This window comes from Cebus imitator, unplaced genomic scaffold (assembly GCF_001604975.1).
Source record: "Cebus imitator isolate Cc_AM_T3 unplaced genomic scaffold, Cebus_imitator-1.0 Scaffold254, whole genome shotgun sequence".
Classification (NCBI taxonomy): domain Eukaryota; kingdom Metazoa; phylum Chordata; class Mammalia; order Primates; family Cebidae; genus Cebus; species Cebus imitator.
In genome coordinates this window covers 1717017-1727841 of record NW_016107569.1, presented here as the reverse complement: position 1 = coordinate 1727841, position 10825 = coordinate 1717017, and the positions used below count along the sequence as shown (strand labels likewise).

Sequence of the window (10825 nt, the reverse complement as noted above, 5' to 3'; positions counted from 1 at the left end):
AAAAAAAGAAAAAGAAAAAAATACAAAAAAATTAGCTGGGCATGATGGTGGGTGCCTGTAATGCCAGCTACTTGGGAGGCTGAGGCAGGAGAATTGCTCGAACCCAGGAGGCAGAGTTTGTAGTGAGCCAAGATCGGACCATCACACTCCAGCCTGGGCAACAGAGTGAGACTCCATCTCAAAGAAAAAAAATAAAATAAAATAAAATAAAAGATGAGATTCTGAAATTAGTGGTGATGGTTACACAACATAGCAAATATACTAAAATGGCTGAATTGTGTGCTAATTTAAAATGATGGATTTTATGTGAATTATATCACAAGAAAAAAATGCAAGGAAAAAATGCAGATGAGAGAAAAAAACTAAAATGACTTGTAATCTACCTACACTGAAAACTGATAGGACTCCCTGGAAGTCTGTCCTTCAGACAGCTTCCTACACGGGTGCAGAGATTTATTTTCATTATTCTATATACACTGGTTTATAACCTGGGTTTAAAAAATTATTTAATTTTATTTATTTATTTTTTTCAAGACGGAGTCTCACTCTATTGCTCAGGCTGGAGTGCAGTGGTGCAATCTCAGCCCACTGCAACCTCTGCCTCCTGGGTTCAAGCGATTCTCATGTCTCAGCCTCCCGAGTAGCTGGGACAAGAAGTGTGCACTACCACGCCCAGCTAATTTTTATATTTTTAGTAGAGATGGGGTTTCATAAGTTGACCAGGCTGGTGTCTAACTCCTGGCCTCAGGGGCTCTGCCCACCTTGGCCTCCCAAAGTGCTGAGATTACAGGTATGAGTCACGTCACCTGAGCTTTTTTTTTTTTTTTTTTTTTTTTTAAACATAGAACTCAACATCTCCCCTTGGGTGTTTCACAGACATCTCAGATCTATCTCTGAGATCATCACCCCCTCTTTGAACCTGGTCCTCCTCTGGTGACCCCATGTTGACACGGCATCCGTCCCTCAGGTGCTCCTGGACACCACCAGGGAGCCACCCTGACCCTCTCTCCCCCATGGGGCTGTTCTCCCCAACCTGGAGATCCATGGTCATGCCTTCCTCTCTTGTCCCTCCAACCCACATCTAATCAATGGCCACTCAATTTCCCAGGTCCTCAATGGTGTCTCTGCCTTCAGCCTGCCTGCTCCAATCTGCACAGCAGCCAGAAGGATCCTTTAACCTGTGAATTGGCTGTGACACCCCAACTGGAAGACAGGCTGCACTAGTTTGTTTGGTTGTTTTTTTTTTTTTTTTTTTTTTTTTTGAGACAGAGTTTCGCTTTGTTGCCCAGGCTGGAGTACATTGGTGTGATTTCAGCCTCCCGGGTTCAAGCGATTCTCCTGCTTCAGCCTCCCGAGTAGCTGGGATTACAGGCACGTGCCACCATGCCTGGCTAATTTTTTTGTATTTTTAGTAGAGACAGGGTTTCTCCATGTTGGTCAGGCTGGTCTCTAACTCCTGACTTCAGGTGATCCACCCACCTAGGCCTCCCAAAGTGCTGGGGTTATAGGCCTGAGCCACCACGCCCGGCCAGAAGATTTGCACTAGAAAGTCTCACTCTGGCTGTGGTATGGGGATTTGAGAAGGAGCATGAAAGATGCTGCGGAAATGGCTTCGATGGCTTGGAGAGAGGGTGGTGGCTGGATTCCACTGAGTGTGGTGGAGGGGCAGAAAAATGTCCAGGCTTGAGGGCTCTTTAAGAAGTGAAACCAACGGACAAGGTGTGGTTGATGGCATACAGAGGACGGGATTCTGTGGAGCAGGAAGGGTCCGGGGTGTTTCAGACTCTGGCTGGAGCCTGTGGTTGTTGGGGGGGCCATTTGTAAGGGGAGAAGGATCCTTTTTGTGGGGACCGGACTGTGGTGAGTGATATTTAGGATCTGTTGAGTCTGAGGTGCCTGTGTCACACGGGAATGGGTACTCCCAGTAATGGATCCATTTTTAGGTTCACAGACTAAGCCCTGGGAAGGGGGATGGACCAGGGCTGTTCATCTTCAGGGGAGGAAACTGGAGCTTAAGAGTGTAGTGACCGAGCGGAGCATTTGATCCAGTTTGCCCAACGCTGTGTTTAAGTCTTCCCCACGGACTTTCTGGAAGAGTAACCTAGCAAGCTTCCCTAACCCTCACCCTCACCTAACCCTAACCTAAGCCTAAGTAAGACATTAACCCTAACCCTATGCCTAACCCTCACCCTCACCCTCACCCTCAGAGTCACTCTTCCACGTGAGCCTATGAAACCGTAGAACGGACCCTTTTTGCTGAAAGGCAAGAGGGAGGGTTAGAGGCTGGGTTAAAATGCAGATTGCCAGGCTATACTCCCTCATTCATTCATCATGTCTGGAGTGGAAGCTGGGGATCTGGGTAATGGACATGACCCCTGGGGGAGTCTCAGTGATTCTGGAAGGCTCTGCCTTGGGATATCTACGGATAAGTGAAAGAATTTGACAAAATACTGTTCTTATTCCAAAGCAATGTGTGAGCTGGATGTGTTGGCACACGTCTATAATCCCAGCATTTTGGGAGGCCAAGGTGGGAGGATCGCTTGAGCCTAGGAGTTCAAGACCAGCCTGGGCAACATAGTGACACCCCATCCATATAAAAAATGTTCTAAATAGCTGGGTGTGGTGGTGTGTGCCTGTAGTCCTGCTACTAGGGAAGTTGAGGCAGGAAGATTGCCTGAGCCTGGGAGGTCAAGGCTGCTGTGAGCCGTGATTGTGCCACTGCACTCCAGCCTTGGTGACAGAGTGAGACCCTGTCTCAAAAACAGACAAAAACCCCCAAACAAAGACACTAAAGCAATGTGTCTAATTGTAGAAAATAATTTGCATAAAATACAGATGAGGCCGAGCATGGTGGCTCATGCCTGTAATCCCAGCACTTTGGAGGCCAAGGCAGGTGAATCTCCTGAGGTCAGGAGTTTGAGACCAGCCTGGCCAATGCGGTGAAATCTCATGTCTACTAAAAATACAAAAAATTGGCGGGTCACAGTAACTCACACCTTTAATCCCAGCACTTTGGGAGGCTGAGATGGGCAGATCACCTGAGGTCGGCAGTTCGAGACCAGCCTGGCCAACATGGTGAAACCCTGTCTCTACTAAAAATACAAAAATTAGTTGTGTGTGGTGGTAGGCACCTGTAGTCCCAGCTACTTGGGAGGCTGAGGCAGGAGAATTGCTTGAACCCAGGAGGCAGAGTTTGTAGTGAGCCAAGATCGGACCATCACACTCCAGCCTGGGCAACAGAGTGAGACTCCATCTCAAAGAAAAAAAATAAAATAAAATAAAATAAAAGATGAGATTCTGAAATTAGTGGTGATGGTTACACAACATAGCAAATATACTAAAATGGCTGAATTGTGTGCTAATTTAAAATGATGGATTTTATGTGAATTATATCACAAGAAAAAAATGCAAGGAAAAAATGCAGATGAGAGAAAAAAACTAAAATGACTTGTAATCTACCTACACTGAAAACTGATAGGACTCCCTGGAAGTCTGTCCTTCAGACAGCTTCCTACACGGGTGCAGAGATTTATTTTCATTATTCTATATACACTGGTTTATAACCTGGGTTTAAAAAATTATTTAATTTTATTTATTTATTTTTTTCAAGACGGAGTCTCACTCTATTGCTCAGGCTGGAGTGCAGTGGTGCAATCTCAGCCCACTGCAACCTCTGCCTCCTGGGTTCAAGCGATTCTCATGTCTCAGCCTCCCGAGTAGCTGGGACAAGAAGTGTGCACTACCACGCCCAGCTAATTTTTATATTTTTAGTAGAGATGGGGTTTCATAAGTTGACCAGGCTGGTGTCTAACTCCTGGCCTCAGGGGCTCTGCCCACCTTGGCCTCCCAAAGTGCTGAGATTACAGGTATGAGTCACGTCACCTGAGCTTTTTTTTTTTTTTTTTTTTTTTTTAAACATAGAACTCAACATCTCCCCTTGGGTGTTTCACAGACATCTCAGATCTATCTCTGAGATCATCACCCCCTCTTTGAACCTGGTCCTCCTCTGGTGACCCCATGTTGACACGGCATCCGTCCCTCAGGTGCTCCTGGACACCACCAGGGAGCCACCCTGACCCTCTCTCCCCCATGGGGCTGTTCTCCCCAACCTGGAGATCCATGGTCATGCCTTCCTCTCTTGTCCCTCCAACCCACATCTAATCAATGGCCACTCAATTTCCCAGGTCCTCAATGGTGTCTCTGCCTTCAGCCTGCCTGCTCCAATCTGCACAGCAGCCAGAAGGATCCTTTAACCTGTGAATTGGCTGTGACACCCCAACTGGAAGACAGGCTGCACTAGTTTGTTTGGTTGTTTTTTTTTTTTTTTTTTTTTTTTTTGAGACAGAGTTTCGCTTTGTTGCCCAGGCTGGAGTGCAGTGCTGTGATCTCGGCTCACTGCAACCTCCACCTCCCAGGTGCAAGTGATTCTCCTACCTCAGCCTCCCGAGTAGCTGGGATTACAAGCGTGCACCACCACGTCCAGCTAATTTTTGGATTTTTAGTAGAGACCATGTTGGACAGGCTGGTCTCGAACTCCCGACCTCAGGTGATCTGCCTGCCTTGGCCTCCCAAAGTGCTGGGATTACAGGTGTGAGCCACCGAGCCTGGCCTGGGCTGCATGTTTTTTTTCACTTAAACATCAATGTCCTGTAGCAGAAAGACCTGGATTCTCTGCTCCTTGGATTGAGACCAGGGGATCAGGGAGCAGATCTGAGCCCTTCGTCCGGTGTCTCAGGCTCAAGCGTTTTCCGCTGATGTGGGCAGGGACCTTTTCAGCTGAAAACCAGGTTAGGAAAAGGGATGGCTGGTCCCAAGGCCCAGCACTTTCTCACATGCTGTCCCCACACCATAGGGGTCCAAAACACTCTGCCCACCCTTCCCCACTCAGCTCCCAGGCTTCTCCCTCCTTCGGAAAGTCCCCCTGGGACTACCTCCTGGAGGTCTTCCCACCTCACTGCCGGCACCTCTGCTGTCTCCCGGACCTGAACTTCTCGGCCAACACTCTCTCACTCAGTGACCTCCTGCTGTCTCGACTTTAAAGGCCATCTCTGCCAGGATGGCTCCCAGCGTATACCTGCAGCCTGGACCTGTCCCTGAACTCCCGATGCCTGTGCCACCTGCCTCCTCCCGTCTCCACTTGGACGTCTAGTTAACATTTCACACTTCACCTGTCTGCAGTAAGATTCCAGCTCTTCCTGCCTCCAAACCAATCCACTTCCCATCTGAGCAAATAGAAACCCCACTCTTCCATATGCCCCACTCAGAAACCCCGGCTTTGTCCTCGAGTCCCCCCTCTCTCTCACACCTTCCAACCCCCATGTCACTTCTGCCTCTGAGCATACTGCATCTACTCCTGCCTTCCCCTGAAGCCCCTGCCCAGCCTGAGCGCCGGGCCCCAGGAAGTCTCCAGATGGGGATGGACTTGCTGGCCTGGCGGACCTCATTCTGCAGAGAAGGTGGGATGGCCCCAGCTGGAGGGATCTGGTGTAGACTTAGGAGTAGCATGTCCCAATCTTGAGGACCAACTCAGAGTGGACGGCAGTGAGGGGATCCTGCTCTCACTACCCTCAAAATGTCACTGAGTCTAGCCAGTTCCCTCCGTATCCTCCACAGCCACACTACACCTGGCCACCACCACCTCCTGGCTGATGATACAGTGACCTCCGATGGGTCCCCATTACTACCTGTCTGTGTCTGAAGTCAGTTCTCCCTGTAGCTGCCGCTGAGGGGGCCGGCTAAGCACATCAGATCCCTTGAGTCGGGAGTCTGACCTCACCTCCCCACTCGGTGCCTTGCCCTCTAAAGCCTGACTCACTGCACCCCTGCTAGGCCACACAGGAGGCTGCACACGGGCCAGGTGGGCTCCACCTGGGCTCTGCCACAGGGCCCGGCGATGCTTCCCCTTAGCTCTCAGTGAGGCTCCTTCTCCAACAAAAATCACACACCTCCTGCCCTTCGCATTTCCTCCCTGCCTGTGCGATGCATTCTCCACGAGGCGTGTTGATGGTTTCTACGCTGCAGCACTTTCACGTGTTGGTCATTGTTTATGGTGCTCTCCCCTCACTAAAGTGTAAGGTTCATGATGGCAGGGATCTGGTCTATGTCCCTAGAGCCCTGCACATAGTAGGTGCTTAGTAAACATGCCTTGGAGGATGGGATGGATCTGAGAAGTCCCTGAGTTCCCTGGCAGGTGCTCCCATGTATGTTCTCCCACCCTCTCCATTCCTCGCGTGCTGTTTGCTGCCGATGTGATTTTGTGCTTGCTGTGCAGCAATCGCGTCAGATCCATGAGCTCCCATGTCGGTCTCAGTGCCCAGCACAGCGCCTGGCACAGGAGCAGTGAGAAAGATATACTGGCAGGATGAGCACCTGAGTTTCTTTTGTGTGTGTGTGTGTGTGTATGTTGAGACAGGGTCTCATCACCCAGGCTGGAGTACAGTGGTGCAAACAGGGCTGACTTTGGCCTCCACCTCCTGGGCTCAAGCAATCCTCCTGTCTCAAGTAGCTGAAAGCCTCTCGAGTAGCTGAAACTACAGGCATGTGCCACCATGCCTGGCCCTTCCTTCCTTCCTTCCTTCCTCTTTCTTCTCTTCTCTTTTTTCTCTTCTCTCTCTCTCTCTCTCTCTCTCTCTTTCTCTCTCTCTCTCTCTCTGTGTGTGTGTGTGTGAGAGAGAGAGAGAGAGAGAGAGAGAGAGAGAGTCAGGGTCTCTTTCTGTCACCCAGGCTGGAATGCAGTGCACAATGACAGCTCACTGCAGCCTCGACATGCTGGGTTCAAGTGATCTGCCCACCTCAGCCACCTGAGTAGCTGGGGCTTAGGCATGTGTCACCAAGCCCAGCTAACTTTTAACATTTTTTTTGTAGAGATGAGGTCTCCTTGTGTTGTCCAGGTTAGTCTTGAACTCCGAGCTCAAGTAATCCTGCCTCAGCCTCTCCAAGTGCTGGGATTACAGGCATGGGCCACTGCACCCGGCCTGAGCACCTGGGTTTCTATAGGGCTTTACTACCACTGTCATCCCACCAGGCCCTGGTCCCCATGCGGGCTCCACCTCCTCCCAGGCAGGATGCTCAGCATAGTCTGGTCAACTCCGAACCCCCCACTGTGGGCCCCTCACTGCCGTACAATCTGAGCTGGTCCTCAAAGTTGGGACGTTCTGCTCTCAAGTCTACACCAGATCCCTCCAACTGTGCCCACCTCCTCTGCAGAGTCAGCTTCCCAAGCCAGCAAGTCCATCCCCATCTGAAGACTTCCTGAGGCCCTGGGGCTCAGCCTAGGCAGGGGCTTCAGGGGAAAGCAAGAGTGGATGGAGAATGCTTAGGGGCAGGAGAAAGATTGGGAGCTGGCGGGCACTCGGCCTGCCTCAGGCTTCCTCTGAGCTTTCTAGACCCTCTGAGGTAGAACACTGTGGGAGGAAAAGAGGCCTGGCTCCTGCCTCATCCCTGCTGCCCCCGCCGAGGGCTGCCTCATCCTCCCTGCTCGCTCCCCCACCCCAGGGCTCCAGCACGGGGTGTCACTCCCTCCTCAGTCCTTCACTCATTCACAGAGATTTGCTGGGTAATTAGGACACCTGGGGGCCTTCTAGGTGCTGGAGATGCCTCTGCCCTCTGGGAGGGTGTTCTCCCAAGGAAGAGACGAACAGGACAGGACGCAGAAAACAGGTGACGTTTGTGGAGGATGCAAAGGAGAGAAGCTAAAGCTGGAAAGGAAGATGGGAGAGGTCTGAAGATGTGCTGCCATTTTGGATGAGGTGGCCCGGGAAGGCCGAACTGGACTTACCCCCTGGACCCATCCCCCACCCCAATCCACGGGCCTCTGTCCATCCAAGTGGATGGAGCCTGTCACCCCAGCCTCAGCTCAGAGAAACAGCTCTGAACAGCTCTGACCTATCACTCCCTGCTGAAGTCCCTTTAGGCACCCTGGTGGGCAGGGGCCCAGCTCGTTGGCGAGGGGCCTCTCCAGGCCTGCCCCGTGAGCCCTGCCCTTCTCCCAGGTCCTCTGCGCCTGCAGCCGTGGGCAAGCTGGGGAGCTCTCCCTCGGGCGTGCAGGCCTCCCCGCCTCTCCAGCTTGCCGAGGCCAGAACTTCTCCATCCACCCCTGCTTCCTGACCCTGGGCTTGGAGGTCACCTTCCCCCAGACCGAGAGTAGGGCTTGGAGGTCACCTTCCCCCAGACCGAGAGTCCCCACCGCAATCTGCGGCACCCCGCACAGCCCTGCCCGCCCTGCAAGGGCCGGGGCGCTCTTGTCCCGTAGGCCGCCTTGTCCCCGGCCCCCCACGAAGCCGTGTCGAATGAATGAACGCCTCATCGCGTCCGATCTTCCGGGCCCTCCCCGCCGCGGCGGGGGCCGGAGCGCCCGGGCTGGATTCGGGGAGGGGGTAGCGAGGTTGGCAGCCCCCCAACACCAGGGCCGTGATGAGCCGAGGGGACGCCTCTTTGGCGGGCTGGGGGGGCTGGGGTCCCGCGGGCGGAGGCCGCGGCCGGGCGGGTGCGGGGCGGGAGGTGGCGCCGGGCGCTGAGTGGCGGCTCCGGGTCCACCCCTGGCGCGCGGGTGCGGGCGGGAGGCGGGAGGCGGGGAGCGCAGGGGCGGCGGCGGGCGGGAGGCAGTAGCGAGCATGTGCCGCGGAGCCCAGTAACCAGGGACGACCGCGGCCACACCGCGCCGGCGCCGGCGCCCAGCCCAGGCAGCCCCGCGCCGCGGCGCCCGGACCGCCCGGGCCTGCCCAGCGGCCGCCCCACGCCCCGGGCGCCCCGGCGCCGACAGCCGCGCAGCGCAGCGCGGGCGCCGCAGACAAAGGCGCGGCCCCGGCCCGGCCCGCCCGGCCCAGCAGCTCCCGCTGGGAGCCCCGACCGGGTCCGGCCCGGGGGGCGGGGGCCGCGGCCGCCGAGGATGGGGAAATCCAACAGCAAGTTGAAGCCCGAAGTTGTGGAGGAGCTGACCAGGAAGACCTACTGTGAGTGCGCCCGGCCCCCGCCCGCGCCCCCCGGTCGCCCCCACCTCCGCCGCCCCCGCCCCGGGACCCGCGCGCTACCAGCTCCGCGCCGCCGCCTCCGCTCCATCCTCCCCGCCCGGCCTCCGCCGCGGACCCCTCGGAGGCTCCCCGGCCGCGCCCCTGCCCCCCGCCCGGCCCCATTGTTCTGGCACCCCCAGGCCGGGAGTGAGTGCGCGCCGGTCGGCGTTCGCGGCGCCACCCCTAGGTACGGAGGGGCAGCCCCAGCCCCCCTGCAGCCCCCTCTCCGCTCAGCTGTCCCGACGGGCGGGGGGCGTGCGAGGGCGGGGCGGTGGTCCCGGGAGGGGTGCCGGGCTGCGCAGAGCCGACTGGCAGGCGCGCGCAGGGCTGGTGATTCATGCATCACGATGCCGCCGCCGCCGCTGCGAGATTGGCCTGTCGCCCCCTCCCTCGCCCGATCGTGTGTGGAGGGGTGGGTGGCGAGACTTGGCACAGAGCTCGTCGCGCAGTGACGGCGGCGAAGGGTCCTCGGCACCTCTGGGTTGCAGCACTTACAGGCTGGGTTCTCCCCTGCCTGCGTCTCTGTCTGCCAGACCGGGAAATGGGTTTATACAGCCCGGGCTATGTGGGTGGGCTGCGTGTGATCATTAGCTGTCCCGGGCAGCCCCGAGGAGGTGGGCCTGTCCTTTTTGGACGTCTCCAGATCAGTCTCAGTGTGTCTCCTTCCACTTGCTCAACTTCACAACTCTGCAGTCCCCTTGCAGCCCCAATTTCTCCATACCAGGGTTTCCCCTTCCCCGCAGCCTCTCCGGAGGTGCGCCAGCATGCTAGGGGTTAATGGCACTGGGTCCGGACCACCCTGTCTTTCTTTGGGGATGGCGAGAGGGAAGGCATCGGGGTCCAGAAGGACCTCCGTCAAGGTTTTTGACTCGGAAGTGGACAGTGGCTCTGGGCTTGGGTTGGAATTCAAAACCCATCCCCGGGCAGCTGCGTGGGCCCAGGCCCTCTGCACCACCCCTGGAGGCAGCAGCTTGACTGTCAGCCCCTTGTGTTGATGGAGGCTGGGGAGGCAGCTCCTGGTGGTGCATTGCACAACCTCTGCTCCCCGCTTTCCCCCACTCCATCGGTCTTCTGGGCACGTTTGCAGCTCTGTCCAAGCCCACGCTTCAGCTCCATGCCCCTCACCCAACGTGACTGGAACAAAGGGGGCTTTCCTGAGCGGGTGCCAGTCGGCTGCGAGGTGCCAGCCCTTCTGCGGAATCCTGCAGCACGCAGCTCACATCCCAGGAGATGCTCCTGGAAGGGGTGAAGCCCCCCGGCCCAGGGGCTGCACTCACCCTCTCTCCAAGGTGGGTGGGTGGGTGGCCCATTCCAGTCTGGCTGCTGTTGTGTGAGATTCGCTGGGTCCTCCTTCAAGCTAAGTCCAGATGAGGCCCACAGCTGCCAGCAGGGGGGACTTCCTGGGTCCCCCCTGGAACTCCCTGGGACTTCCTGGGCCGGGGGAGGCTGAGGACTCAGTGGGCTTCATCGGGAGTGGTGGGCATGGGCTGCCCGGGATGCCTCCATCATGGTGGGGCAGGGGAGTGAAGCTAGGTTTCCTGCTCATTGAGCATGTCACGTGCCAAGCTCTTGGCATCGTTAGCACCTCGACTCTACCACAACAGCTCTACCAGGCTGCATGCTGCTATGATCTCCATTTACAGATGGGGAAGCTAAGGCTCAAAGGGACAAAGTGGCATGCCTGTGATCCAACAGCTAGTGACTAGGCAGTGTCAGGACTCAAATTCTGGTCTGTCCTGCTTCCAGGCTAGTGAGAGACCTCAGAGCTTATGCCAAGAGCTCTTCAGGGCCAGGAGCGGTGGCTCATGCCTGTAATC

At 55.9% G+C, this 10825-nt stretch overlaps 1 protein-coding gene across 1 annotated transcript in view; it reads left to right on the top strand.

Annotated features, from left to right (window-relative positions):
* Nucleotides 1-8685: 8685 nt before the first annotated feature.
* Nucleotides 8686-10825, top strand: part of NCS1 (neuronal calcium sensor 1) — a 63956-nt gene continuing 61816 nt past the window's right edge. Inside the window, exon 1 of the mRNA XM_017499087.2 lies at nucleotides 8686-8951. Coding sequence (XP_017354576.1) covers nucleotides 8888-8951 — 64 coding nt within the window. The 5' untranslated portion in view covers nucleotides 8686-8887. The remainder of the gene's footprint in view (nucleotides 8952-10825) is intronic.